This window comes from Sturnira hondurensis, unplaced genomic scaffold (assembly GCF_014824575.4).
Source record: "Sturnira hondurensis isolate 20B ecotype Veracruz unplaced genomic scaffold, ASM1482457v3 Scaffold0004257, whole genome shotgun sequence".
NCBI lineage: Eukaryota > Metazoa > Chordata > Mammalia > Chiroptera > Phyllostomidae > Sturnira > Sturnira hondurensis.
In genome coordinates, this window is record NW_028076888.1 from 4,576,619 (window position 1) to 4,590,865 (window position 14,247).

Here is a 14,247-nt window from a genome sequence, read left to right on the forward strand (position 1 = left end):
GACCCCTGCCCCGACCCAGTCGGTGGGACAAGAGTGGCCCGAGGGCCTAGCTCCGCATTAGTTACCTGCAGAACTTTGAAAATACAGGGAGTCCACACACAAGGAAGGCCGATCAAGCCAGAGTCTTTGCAGGTGGCCCCGCACAACAGTGCCTTTGAAAGTCCCCAGATCATTCTACCGCGCAGCCCAGGTTGAGCCTAGAGCAGGGATCTGCAAACTGCGGCCCTGGAGCCTGTCCAACCCGCCACCTATTTTTGTGTCGGCCACAAGTTACATGAGGTTTTTACAGTTTTTAAATGTGCTTTAGAAAACCAAGAGAAGAATAGCAGCTTGGGACATGTGAAGATTATGCGACATTCAAATCTCTGTGCCAAAAAGTTTTAATGGAACGTAGCCTAACATATGTATCTGGTCCTTCATGGTCAAGTTTGCCAAACCCTGGATTTAAAGGAGAGTGGCTTCTGTACCAGCAGAAGGGATTTAAGATAGACCTAAGGAAGAACTAAGACCTAAGACAGACCTAAGGTGGAGGTTTTTTAAAATACTGAAGGGGTCTTGGGATCCCTAAATCTGGAGAAAAGAGGATTTCACCCCCACCCCCACCCCACTTTGCAAACATCACCTGGAGATAGCCAGGGCAAATGGGATAACTAGGCCCCGAATTTCCAAGTGCCCTGGTGGGCAGTGAGAGTTCCTCGGGGTGAGGGTTTCAGCTTTGTCTTGACCTTCTGGGTTCCACTGCTGATGTCTGGAGCCACCTAACTGCTGCCCCCAGACTAGACGCTGGGTTTCCTGCCGGCAGCCACACCCTCCGGGCTGTATCATAATGTCCAATCAGCCACCTCACGTGAGGCACACACAGTTCTCCAACAGACAAAACTGCCGGCGGTGGAGGATTCGATTTCCAAAGAGCTGACTTTGATCTCTTTCAGTTCCCCTGCCCCACCCGACAAGAGTCCCATGCCCATCGAACTTGAACAGGAGGAAAGAGCAAGCGTATTTGGTTTCTGCTGGACGGGTCTGCTTTCACCGGTGCCAGACCCCTGACCCCAACCGATTTTCCCAGGGGAGTAAACAGCCTTGGCATCCTGGGGGCGTGGCCCCTCCCTCCCGTAGGTGGCCAGGCCTGCAAAGAATTTTGATGGGTGGGACTTTTGTCATTTGAGAGCTGGTTTGCCCTGGGCCAGAGGGTTGACCAGGAGTGAGATGCCAGGTGGGGTCGGGGCATCCAGGTTGCCCCTTAGAGCCAACTCCGCCTGGAGAGGTGTTCTGGGTGGGCATCATGGGTCTGGCCTGTGGGAGCAGAGGCCTTCAAGCACCTCAACCTCAGAGATGCCCTAACTCCCCCGTGCATTTTGTGGCAGAAGTGTGGGGTCGTAGTCCTAGCAGGGCCTCTGGGAGGCCTGAGTACCACTGAGTAGCAAAGTGGAAGCACGTGGGCAATGCGTGTGCTTTTTGAGTCCATGCCTGCCTCAGAATCTCGAAGGGCTCCGAGTACAAACAGTGAGGAACCCCTGGGGTGGAAGACAACGGGGGCAACCCCAGCTCGAATGTCCCAGGCCTGGGTGAGCAGGACTAGAGGAATCTCAGGAACCGGTCGAATCTCCAAATGCCGGCCCGCAGAGGGCAGGGGCCCATGTGCCCAAAGCCTGCCTTGCAGACAAGCAGGTGCTTAGCGCAGGTTTGGTTTGTTTTTCGGGAGGATGTCCGTTTGTCCAGGGAAGGAAGAGAGCGGTCAGTTACTGCAGCTGCCCCCCAGTGAAAGGACTACCAGGGGACACTCCGCTCGCTGTCAGCCCTGGAGAGCCCCCAGCAAGTCCTCCGTGGTGGGAAAGCAAGAACCTGGGCCGTGGAGCCAGATGACCTTGGCTGGGTTCTGATCACAGCCCCACATCTATTCCCTAAGCAGGGGCATCCGTCCCGCGCGGCCCAGGCGTCCCGCGCGGCCCAGGATGGCTGTAATGCAGCCCAACACAAAATTGTAAATTTACTTAAAGACTTTTTCCTGCTTATCAGCTTTCGTTAGTGTTTCTGTTTTTAACATGTGGCCCGAGACAACTCTTTTTTTTCTGGTATGGTCCAAAGATGCCAAAAGGTCGGACACCCCTGCAAGGCAGGGGTGGGTGCTCTCAGCGGGGCTTGGGGAGGGCCAGCAGCGTGGGCAGGCCCCCAGAGCTTGCTGGGAAGGCAGAATCAACTGAATAGGAACCTGTGTTTTCACTAGACTGCCGGCGGCTGGTACACAAGTGAAGGTTTGAGGAGCATTGAGCTGGGACCCTGAACAGGTCGTAAGACTCAACTGTGCCTCAGTTTCCTCACCTGTGAAATGGTGATAATGCTTACTTTAGCAGGTCACGTGATAACTGGATGGGATAATGTATGCCGCTTTCAGCACAGTGCCTGGTACAGAAGAGGTGTTGCTATTCATCTGCCGTCTTTGAGTTCTCCTATCTCAGGGCGTTTCCATTTCTTTTCCGTTCCAAATTAAACTCGAGGCTATTGCACTGCTGCGGTCGAACAGTAGAGGGCACTCTCGACATTGTCATCGAGGAGAACCAGGCACCGGTTGCGGAGGTCCTGCGTGTGGGTCCCCCAGGGATGGGGATGGTGGGTGCAGATTGCTGCTGCTTGGCTCCTGGGCAAAGGGAGGTCCCCAGAGCTCCCGTCCTGGGACTGCGGGTCCTGGGCCCGAGCCCGCAGCCTCAGATACCTGCAGCCTGAGCCCCCCATTTGGTTGGTCGCCCACTGGTAGCTATACACAAATTGCCTGCTTCTCCAAACCTCCAGCGCTCAGTCCCCAGGCCTGTGGGGGTCACCTCAACCTGGGCCGCTAGACATTGATGAAGGATCCCTGGTCGCCATTGGCCGTCTCGGGCTCCACGCAGCGCCCCTTCCTCCGTGTGACCCTGCGGTTCCGGTGGAACTTGGCGTAACAGCGCAGCCCTGAGCGAAGGGAGTCAAGAGGGTCAGGGGTGCCTCCCACCCCGGCCAGTCTCCTCCCCATCCTCCCACACACCCCCTCTGGGGCCCCCCCGCACCCTCCCGCACCCCCTTCTTTATCCTGCCCTACAACCAGCCCATCCTCTACAGAATGCAGAGACATGGAGCGGAGAACGGATGGAGCACTGGGGATGCGTGGAGCCGGGACACCGTCCGTGTGACGCTGTAGCAGTGGGTGCACGTCATTAGGCCTTCACGAAAGCCCACAGAACGTGCAGCCCAAAGCGTGAACCCTCACTTATACTTTGGACTTTAATTAGTAATAATGTATCCGGATTGGTTCATCAATTGCAGAAAGTGTACCACGCTAATGTGAGGTAAGAAAAGGGGAAACTGCCGTACTCTATGTTTTCCGCACAATTAATCTGTGAACCTAAAACTGCTTGGGAAAAAAGCCTATTAAAGACTTTTGAAAGGACCGCAGGCTCTGCCCTCCCTTACAAAACCTCCCAGGATCCCCATTGTACTCCAAAGGAAATTTAACATCAGTCTTCTCACTTCTCCTCGCATAGCCAGGCATTTCCTGCCCCAGGACCTTTGTGCCTGCTGTTCTCTCAGCCAGAAATCCTTCCCAAGCCCTTTGCATAGCTGGCTCCTTCAGGGCCTTCAGGTCTCGAAGAGATTCCCCCCAACACACCCCCAGACTAAAGTGGGCGTGGCCTTCCTGGTGCATCTGTGGGAGGGTTTTCTCACTGTGGATCCCTCTGCTGTGCCACAGCCACCCACTGAGGTCCACGGGTAGATATGCTTTTCATTTAGGGCCACACCCTCTGGATGGTGGGGGAAAGAGATGTCAGCGCGGCCTGAGCAAATCCAACGTTTCCCGTTAGGAGTGACCACAGACAGTGGACATTGTTCATTTCAGGTCCACGTATGGTCCACTTATTCACTGTCAAGAGAATAAGGGGACTGCTATGAAGTTTGTGCTTAGTGGCCTAGACCTGACACCTGGGTCACTGGGTTTTTAGACCTGTGGCCACACAAGTGACACTTGGGAGTAGACAGGGGATTCATGAGCAGGTGTGGTTAGTAGCCACTTCAGAAGCCCTTCCGGAACCCTCCAGAACCCAGGCTGGCCCTGATGGCAGGACTTAAGCCGTGAGCCTCGTGCTCAATGTTTTGAGATATCTCGGGAGTCCCAAGGACTCCTGGTTTTCCTGAGGACTCCTGGCACTCCCTGGGTCCCTCTGGGGTGGCATCTTGGTGAGAACCTCCTCCTGTACCACACCCTGAAGGAGCTGCCTGAACTGCCATTTACACTCTTCATTTTTTTTTGAGCCTGAGTCTCCAAGAAGGAAGCAAGGGTTTGGATGGAACCGACCAGTGCGAGGGATCATCGGAAACAAACAGATGGGGCTTTGTTTGTAGATATATCCTTTGGACGCCTGGCAAGTGGCCCCTTCCCACTGGAGGCCCAGGGAGGAAGGGAGGGAAGAAGGAAGGAAGGATGGATTTTGATTCCTGGGCAGAGGGGCCACCGCTGAGCATCCAGCCAGGCACCGACTAGGCACGAGCAGCTATCTCAATAGGGCCAAGTCCCCCTCACTCGGCTGGGCTGGGCCTGGAGGCTGAGGTTTGGCCCCAGTGCGGTTCCGGGCTCTGTGGACTGGAGTGCCTCCTGCCCTTTCTGCACCTTGGTCTCCTCCTTGGTGAAATGGGGCCCCGACCCTGCACACAGGTACCAGACCAGCATCCCCCCCGCTTCCCATACCAGCTGCCCCCACTGCCCCCACCCCCTCTGACCTCCCAGCTGGTCCTTCCTCTCTCCATTCCTGCCCTACAGAGCCGTTCAGCCATAGTGAACTTTTAACCCTGAAGTCAGACCATGTCACTCCCCCTGCTTAAAACCTGCCTGCGACTCCTGAGTACAAGTCAAACAGGGCTCGTGAAATTCTCTGGACCAGCTCTCCCCCACCGGCCCCTGGGCCTTTTACCACCTTCCCTGGGGCCTCTACGTGCCCACTCTCCACACCGACCTCAATCCTGTCCCAGGTCCTTACCTTTTCCCTGGCTCTCACCTGGGGCTCCCCTCCAGGAGCCCCGATATCTTCAGGTGGCTGACACCACTGTCCCCTCCTGTCCATCCTTTCATGAGATCCCCCGGGCTATTTTCCTTACAGCCCTTCCTACTTTCTAAAGACATTTTATCTATTTATTTGCTTATGGTCTGCTCATCTCATTAGAATGGACTCTGTGGGTGCAGAACTTGCTGAATCCCCAGTGTCCGGAACAGCGCCAGACACATAGTAGGTACTCAGTAAATATTTCCTGACTGAATGGATGAATGAGTAATTGGACCTATGTAGTGTCATGGCTTTTACAGCAGATGGATTTTAGGCCCAAGCAAACAAAACTGGGGCATGGGTCCCAGGTCGGCTAACAGAGGAACTGGGACTGGATCCCCCACTCAGGACGTATGAACGCTGATTGGGTATTGAATGATATTGAGTGATTATTGTTTATTCTTGTTATTTTTCATTCCTCACCTGAGGATATGTTTTTATGGATGTGAGGCAGAGAGAGAGAGACAGAGAGAGAAACATCAACTGGTTGCCTCCTATACACGTCCCGACTGGATTGAACCCGCAACGCAGGTATGTGCCCTGCCTGGGAATGAAATGGACAATCTTCGGGTGCACAGAAGGACATTCCAACCAACGGAGCCACCTGGCCAGGGCTTTGATATTTTGTTTTTAAAAGAGTCCTTATCTTTTAGAGATAGACTGAAGTATTCGCAGATGTAATATCTCCAAACTCCCAGGAGTTGTTTCAAAATCATTCTGGAGTGGGGGAAACTGAGCCGGGGGGGTGGGGGGGGTGGACACGGCCCAGACTGGCAGCGAGCTGGCCCATTGTGCCGCTGGGCACTGGGAAACGGGGGCTCATTATTCTGACTCCTTAGTATACTGTTTGAAAAATTCCCCAATGCAACACTGAAACTATTCCCCTACATTTCTAGCTGTGTGACTTTGGGCGCGTTGCTTAAACAGAACCTCTCTGTGCTTTCGTTTGCCGATGTGTAACTTGGGGATCATGACAGCCCCTTCCTGGGGGTCTGTGAAGGTTAAGGAGACATAAGGGCTATGGATGACGGAGGACAATGGGAGTAAAGTGCTTAGCACAGAGCCTGGCACAGCTGGGCAGGAGGGCACCCCCTGGGCTGGGCGGGAGCTCAGAGGAGTTAAAGAGGTAGCTGGCCGAGTGCATCTTCCCTGGGACGTGCTGGGAACTCCACGCCCGCCCCCGCTATCACACTTGGAAGGCTCCCCCGGGATAGAATTCTGGCCTTCTCAGGTTTGATCTTATTTAGAGAGATAGGCACCTCTCTGCCCCCTTCTCCCGCTTCCAGATCATGGGAGATGACGCCAGCTTGTATTTCAGAGGTGAGAAAAGCAAATCTCAAACGCGACGCCAGGCGCCGAGACTGAACGAGTTCACAGATTGGGAAGGCCCCGAGCAAAGCTGTCGCTGCTCACGGCTGCAACTCCCCAGGGATTCTCCCACCCCCTGGTTCGCCGCAGGGCCTTCGGCCCACCCTCCGCCAGGACACCGTGTCCCCCACTCGGTGCTGAACCAGCTTCAAGGAGGAAGGGAGTTTTGGGGGTTCTCAGAGGTGGAGGCCCCTCCCCGGGGGCCCAGGCTCACCTTCCACGCACATGCAGTCGTCGAAGCATTTGTTGTTGAGGCCCCGGTTGTGGGGCGTGCAGAGGTGCTCCCGCAGGCCGCAGCAGGTCCCTGGCGGCACAGCGAGCGCACGCGGTCAGCCAAGCTGAGTGGGCCCGCCCCCCTGACCGGCGTGCACGGTCCCGCTGGACAGGAGATCCATCATCTCCGTGGCAGGGCCATGCCCTGGTGGGGTGGGGCCATCTGGTGTGCAGGGCTCCCAGCTGGAACCACTGACGGATGTCACGGCCCAGGCCCCTGCGGGTGGGTGGCAGAGACCCCAGCTGCCCCAGATGGGCAACTGATTGACCGTGGGAGGGGCGGAGGCGGTGTGGGATCCCCTCCCTGGAATAGCAGGCAGAACAGCTAGGGGCTGCCATTGTGCAGTCAGCTTGAAGCTGGGGGTGAGGCCTCAGGGACCATCAGCACCAACGTCCTCCGTGGACAGATGGGGAAACCAAAGCCCCCCAGGAGACAATGAGGTCTCCCAAGGCAGGCCTCGCCCACCGCAGGCCAGCTCTCAGAGTGACCGTCCAGTTGGCCCAAATTATCCTTTTCTCTCTGCTCAGGGTGAAAACAATGGTTTGGAGAGAAAGCAGCCCTGTGGGGAGCCGGCGGTGGAGCTCACACGTCACCCAATGCCGGCCCGGATGCTGGATGGAGACCATTCCTGCCACTGAGGAAACCGTGGGGCACTGAGGAGGTGCGCCATTTGGATCCCTCCCGGATGGCATTGCTGTCCGACAGTGAAGAGAGCAGTGAGCACCTTCGGGATGTCACCCCGGGCCCATGACACACTGGCCCTTGAGTGGTCCCAGCCAACGACTTAAGGCAGCACGTGGGGCAGTGGTCCACCAGGCGGACGCAGGTGTGGGCCACTTCCTAGCTGTGTGACCTTGGCTGAGACACTTAGCTTCTCCGAGGCTCAGTTTCCTTGCCTGAAAACTGGGGGTGACAGGGTCTCTCTCTGTGTTGCCATGAGGATTAAATAAAGTGTGACAGCAACTCTCAGGAAAGTGGAAGCTGGAGCTGTTCCCCCTTATTACCCCCAGAAGGTCATGAACCCAAAGGCCCCGCCTCACGTGCCTGGGAAGGCCCACCCCACCCTCACCCAGGTCCCCCAGCAGCCGGTGATGCTGGGTGGGTACCTGGCAGGCAGTCTTGGTGGTGGTCGCACGGTTCCCCTTCGGCCAGTGACGTTTCGTTGCTGTCGCCGGAGAGTTGACCCCGCTGTCTCTCTGGGGATGAGAAGATCTGCGGTCAGAAGCCAGGGCCCCACAGAGCAGAGATTAACCAGCAGGACACCAGTGTCAGGGTGCTCGGCCCGTGCCACCCCCGCCGTGTGGCTGGGACACTCTGCCTCGAGTTATCTCTTTTCAGTACGGACCTAACAGTTTTTGTTTTTTTTTTTCAGGATATGTGACAAGTTCTCGATAGTAGTATTTCCATTGGGGTTTCCGTTCCAGTGTGGACCCCATGCCCCATCCATCCCCCATTCTTGACATCTGTAGGTCAGGCTGGGCTGACATAGATGGCTGGGGAGGGGAGCTGGAGGAGGGGAGGGGGCCCAGGCATGGGGGTGGCAGGTAGGTGGACGCACCTTTCTTTTTTGCAGAGGGCCAGACCTCAGGTTTTAGGTCTTCATAATCAGTCCAGTCGAACAAAGCCATGTCCAGCGTGGGCATCACCTCCCCACCAGGCCTGGGCTGAACCTGCAGAAGGAGGGTGGAGGACAGAACATGGAGCACCCAACCAGCGGAAGCAGGAGTGTGGGGCCCCAGGGCCAGAGGGCAAGGGAGGGGCTCCTCGAAGGCAGGCTCGCCCTTTGCTAGAATACAGTCCCCTGTGGTCCCTGCCTCAGCAATCACCAGTCACCGGGGTGCCTGCCTCATCTGACATTCAAGCAGAATGGTGCCCACAGGTGACCCATGCAGACGGAGGGTGGTTTATGGGGGTGGGAGGGTCTGGGAAGGCAATCGTGCCTGTGCAGGGGCTCTACACCCATGTGGAGGGAGTTCACTTCCCCGCCCCTTCTTGCCCCTGCAGAAGTTGTCAGCTCCCCACAGTGGCACTGTTGAGGCCACGGCCATGGCTGCGTTCCACTCACGGCCCTGGGCCAGCCATCTCAGGGCTGGGTGCTCAGTGGGTGGACTTCAGGGGGCCTGGGACAGCAGGGAGAGCCACGTATTTATGGGGATGGTCCACAGCTTTGATCAGAATCTCGGGGGTGGGGCAGACCCAAAAAAAGAGAATAAGAAAGATCTGCTAAAAAGTGAAGTTCTTCTTCTACATAGATGTTATTGCTCATTTTACATGATATGATTTTTGGAAAATATTTCAAAGCTACCGAAGAGGGGCCATAATGCACACCTCGCTAATTGCAAGAATGACGCGATGAACCCCCGGGGTCCCTGCCTCTGGACTTGCCAGTGGTAGCATCCTGGCCACATGTGCTTGCCCACTCCCTCTCCATACAGCTAAAGGTCCGGAGCAGGTGTTAAGTGTTGACAAATGCGTGTTGATTCTGGATCGTGGCGACCTGGGTTTTCACAGTATCGTGATTTCCCGTACTTTCTGGCAGGTCTAAGTTCTCCCCAAGGGCATTGCTCTTCTCAGGGCAGAAGCCAGGGTGCTGAGCGGGCACTGGCTTGCTGGGCTGTCCCTGGGGTGAGCCCCCAGGACCACTTTCTGCTGGACAGCGGCAGCCCTTAGAGGACAGAGTACCCACCAGGCTGTAGCTGGGCTGGACAGACACCAGGAGACCCGGTTTCCAGCTAGCCCCAGTGGCCTCCTGCCATCCTCTCCCACCCGTGCCTCAGGCTCCATACATGTCCTGGGGGGGAGGTTGCATGATGTGGCTGCAAGGACTCCTCTGGCTCCAACGCCGTTCCGAGGCCCCTTACCTGGGGCCACAGGGATGTGACGGGCAGAATCAGGGACTCTTCTGTGGCAGGCGCTGCCTCCAAGGTGGAGAGGTAGAGTACAGTCGGGGCCAGGCTGGTGGAGGATTCCTCTATTGCGGCGTCTGGCGCCTGGTCTTCCGAGAACTCCACCCTCTTCATTAGGGAGCTGGGGCCTCGGACCAAGGCCTGGCCTGAGACACAGGGTCAGAAACACAGGGCCTGTATCTGCTCGCCACCTCGTATCAGCCCGTAGCAGAACCCACATTTCCTGCTGCAAGCAAGGGGCAGCGGGCACCAGGTGACAAGCCTGACAAGCCCTCGGCTCCCTGCTGCTCACTCTCCTGGGGAGGTGGAGACTGGGGACTGGGGATGAGGGGAAATGTCTGGAGGAACTTGCAGTGTTGCCAGGGACACCACCCAAGGATTCTTGGTCTGAGGCAACATTCCAGCAAGTCCAAGGCCAGGTTGGCTGGGTGTAGCCGAGGGTGTATGCACTGCAAATGGGAACAGTCAGGGTTGCCCGAGGGAGGCTTGCTGGAGGAGGTGAAGTCTGAGTAGGGGAGCGGGGTGGTGAGGCTGAGCTGAAGCCTTTCACACACAGGAAGTGCGTGCCAGGCTGTGAAAGTCATCACCCTGTTACTGAGGCCCCACTGTGTGTGCCTGCCCCGAAGGCACGTCTGATCACTGCATGACCCCTCGGCAATAATGCAGCAATAGCAGCTGTGGGAGGCAGGAATGCAAGCAGAGAGGTTGAGAGACTTGCCTGAGGGGACACAGCTGGTAAAAGTCTGAATTCGAACCCAGTTATACCTGAGTGTAGAATCGGTACTTTTTACCACCAATCCCACCTTCTAAGGCGCATGGGCATGAGGTAGGGGAGGGTGAATGAGACTAGGCAGGTTTGGGGTGGTTGGGACAAAGGGGCTTTGAGAGAAGCTGGAAGGGCCGGGCTGTTCCTGGCCTCTTTTTTCTCAGGCAAGACCTGACTTTAAGGTCGGGGCAGTTGGGATCACTCTGCCCTCCAGAGATGAATCCCGGAGAGCAGCAAGGCTGCTTAGCAACCCTGGAATCTGCTCCATTCACTCCCCAGGCTTCACAGCTGGTCAGCAGGGCAGGGCCTGGCCTCCGGACCTCCGTGGTCCCCTCTTCCTCTTGCCCACTGTCTTAGGAGGGCCCCCCTGGCCCACTGGAACTGGGAGCTGGAGCTGAACTGAGCTGGATCCACACGCCATGTTCCCTTGGACTCAAGGATGCCAGCATCCAGGATGGGAGGCTGAGAGTCTAAATTTACACCCCCCCGCACCCCCACATTCACACACTTGTGGGGGGGCGGGTCTCAGGAGACCTGGCAGGGAAGCATGCCCCAGCTGTTTGCAGGGGAAGGTGCGGCTGAGGCTCCACACCTTCCTCCTCCCCAACCCCTGCCCCATCTCGGTTTGCAGCACTAGACCTGCCCCTAGGGGCAGTCTCGTCACACGAAGGGAAGCCGGTCTGGCAGTGGGCTGGAGGCCAGGTGAGGCTGGGGCTGGTGCAGCTGAGCAGAGCTGCTGGGAAATGCCTGTTCAGAGACTGAGCGGGCAAAGGGAGCGGGTGGCTGGGGCCAGTAGGCAGCTAGATGCTAATAGGGATTTGGAAATGTGGAGGAAACTCAAGGGAGGGCCAGGGGGGCTGAGGGGGTGGGGAGCACAGCAGGAAACCAGCAGGGCAGAGGCAGGAGGGATAAGGATGCGGTGCCTCACCCCCAGGTGCCCAGATGTCCTGGGACACCTGTGTCCAGGTGGGAGGACACTGATTTGGCATCAAGAGAAAGCTGAGAATGAACTAGTGACAACTGCTCATTGTCCCGGCCACTTGCCAGGCACCATTCTAAGCCCTTTACATATCAAGTGGTGTCTGAATCTACACTGAGGGTACCTGGGACCATTATCCTCATTTTTCAGAGGGGGAAACTGAGGCAAAGAAGGGGGACTCGCCCTGGGCCACACAGCCAGTGAACAGTGGAACCAAGATCTGAACTTGGGCAGATCTGGCGCCAGAAACGAGGCCCTCAGCCCCTGCCGTCCGCTTCAGAGCTGACTCAGTGGTGTTCTCGGAGGGCACCCAGCTGGCCCATCTCTACTCAGGATAGATGTAGGTCAGATACAAAGCAGAACTTTCTGACTTAGAAGGATCATCTATGGATTAGAGCTTCCTCTTTGGCCACAGGTCCCTCTCCTCCTCCCAGGCTCCAGCCCTAAAGTGTCCCTTGGTCATTTGGGTCTGAGCCCTCTCCCCTCCCCCTCCCTGTCCCTTCATGACGTGGAAGGACACCACCCAGTCCAGCTACCTCTGTGCGGTTTCAACCTCTCCCTGCGTCGCTTGTGTTCCTTGCCACGCTTCTTCCCCGGAGACCGGTTCTCCTTCTTAGGGTAGGGCAGTGACAACCCCAGGAACAGATTCTTGTCCTGCAGCAGGCCAGCAGGACTTTGTCCAGGTGGCAGCCCCTCTGTCCCTGACAGCCTGGAGGCCTGCCTGGTGGAGGTGCCCACAGCTCCCTCCTGGGCCCGGCCAGGCATGCCAGGGCCCCGACCCTTCTTGCCCAGGCTCCGCCGGTGGTGGTGACTGGCTTGTGGCGTCCACCATGCTGGGCCTGGGAGGTCGAGTCGATTCTCAGGGAGGTTTCGAGCAGGAGTTCCAGGTCCCAGGGAGCCCGCCAGACTCAGCTCCAGAAGCACCAGGAGAGCCAGGAAAAGCATGGGGGCAACACAGGCGGCGGGCAGGGCCATGGGCTCCTCCCTGCAAGAAAAGCGGCCTGTGAGGGGGTGGCCTTCCTCCTCCACTTCCCACTCCCAAACCCCCTCATTACGGCCCTTCTATTGTTACAGCCCTCAACAGGGATAGAGGGGGACTGTGTCCCCCAGGGGACACTTGGCAACATCTGGAGATGTCGGTTGTCAAAATTGGGCAGTGCCACTGACTGCTGGCTAGAGGCCTGGACAGACCCCACAACAGACTCCTGGGCCAGAAAGACCCCAGTGCTGGGCTGAGCCCCGAATCACCCCTCCCTGCCCTGGAAAACAGCTTGAGCAGCATCCAGGTTCCAGATTAGTCTAGAATTCCTTTCTCTGCACACACCTCTGCCCTTCACCCAGGCCCCTGGAATGAGCTCAGAATTATGTCTCTAGTCCCCGGGACTTGAGTCAAAGCCTCAGTCCATACAAATGAAACAATAGCGTTTGGGCACATGCATGGGCAGGAATCGCGTTCAGCGCCTGCCGTGGGTTTGTACAGCTTGGTCCACTCCATGGCGCTCTGAGGTGGCGCCTACTGTTTTCTGAAGTGGAGGTTAAGGCTCAGAGTGCTTTGGTCACACCAGAGGACAGTCATTTGTGCAATCTTCTGCCTCTGCTAGGAGCTGTCACATGGCGATCCCTGGACATCCTGGTTCTGTTATGGCCTGTTTTTCACTCCAGGGTCCGGGCAGGTTCCCTGCTGGGCCGAGGGGTTCTGGAGGCTTGATGCGAAACCCTGCAGGGTGGAGTGAGCCAACAGCCCCTCATTCTCCACTGGAAGCGGCGCCCCCTCAGGGGACCCACAACTCTGCCCCACACTGGAGGAAGAATCCGACCCCTGGACAGTCCAGAGGACCCTGGAGCTAAGGCCCACGAGGCCTGTGGCTGGGGCCCGGTGGAGTGTCAGCCGGACTCTGGAGAGCACCCCTGGGCCCTCCCCCGCCACCCGTCTCACTGCATCCAGATAAGTCTGGTGCCAGGTTAGCCGGGCTGATTGAATTTTGGGGACTCCCCGGGGCCCCCACCCCAGAGTATCCCATTAGGCTCACAAAGGCACTTATACTCCATTTCCTTGTGATTTGTGGCCATGGGATTGTCCAGGCTGAGGAAGGGCTGCCGGGCCTGGGAGGGCTCCCGCATGCCCTCTGCCAGCCCTGCTGGGGTGCCTGCTGGCCCCACACTGGCCTCCCCTCCACCCCAGGTGCACCTTTAGCCAACCCTGCCTGAGAGGCCCTTGAAGTGGGAGGGGAGGGCAGGTGGGACCAGGAGGCTGAGGCCGCAGCAGGCTGACGCACTCGGAGAGGGCCTGGCCACCTGCTGCCCTTTACCCTGCTCCCCCTTCATCCCGGCCTTGAGTGTCCTTGTCCCTTGGGAGGCCGGAGCCTGTGCCTCCACTGCCCTCAGTTCTGCTCTTCCTAGAACCGTGGACTGAGAAAGAGGCTGTCCCATCCCCTCTCTGCTCGGCCCATCTCCAGAGCCACCTGTGTATCCTGGGTGAACCTCAGTGAGCTGCGTGGGACCCTAAGATAGGTTTGTTGTGACAACCCCATCTCATCACCCTAAAACCATTCCTAAAACGATTATCGGTAACTCGACAGCCCTGGCCGGATGGCCTGTCCATCTGGCAGGCCCCAGGAGGCCTCTGCGCCCTCAGCCTCCCCTCCAGCCTTACCATGTGAGGGTCCTGGAGGCAGGGGCCGCCAGGCAGGAGGAAGGGCCCCATTTCAAAGGGCTGTTAGTTAAGCATTGTTCCCCTCCCAGGGACTCCTCGAACCCTGTTTCCAGAACTGAGGCATGATGTCATCTTTGTTCCCTCCCACCCTTTGTACCCGATGAATCACATGCAGCTGGCCCGGGGCAGGGGAGAGGGGATTTCAGTGTGTGGTCCTGGTGCCCCCTTGGAGGAGGGC

The 14,247-nt window shown here is 57.5% G+C and overlaps 1 protein-coding gene across 1 annotated transcript; it reads right to left on the reverse strand.

Moving 5' to 3' along the window:
• Positions 1–2,747: 2,747 nt before the first annotated feature.
• On the reverse strand, positions 2,748–12,335 carry DRAXIN (dorsal inhibitory axon guidance protein). The gene is made up of 6 exons (XM_037045324.1): positions 11,893–12,335; positions 9,567–9,757; positions 8,264–8,375; positions 7,812–7,901; positions 6,646–6,735; positions 2,748–2,943 (listed from the first exon to the last, which is right to left on the reverse strand). The coding sequence occupies exons 1-6, from the start codon at positions 12,329–12,331 to the stop codon at positions 2,831–2,833; spliced, it is 1,035 nt and encodes a 344-aa protein (XP_036901219.1). The 5' UTR covers positions 12,332–12,335; the 3' UTR covers positions 2,748–2,830.
• Positions 12,336–14,247: the final 1,912 nt, after the last annotated feature.

Bases quoted from the DNA above. Each gene is read 5' to 3' on its own strand.
- DRAXIN (XM_037045324.1), bottom strand. From the start codon at position 12,331: ATGGCCCTGCCCGCCGCCTGTGTTGCCCCCATGCTTTTCCTGGCTCTC. The intron at 6,736-7,811 runs GTACCCACCCAG...CTGTGCCGCCAG, and splicing joins CCACCAAGACTGCCTGCCAG to GGACCTGCTGCGGCCTGCGG. The intron at 2,944-6,645 runs GTGAGCCTGGGC...CCCTTCGCTCAG, and splicing joins CGACTGCATGTGCGTGGAAG to GGCTGCGCTGTTACGCCAAG.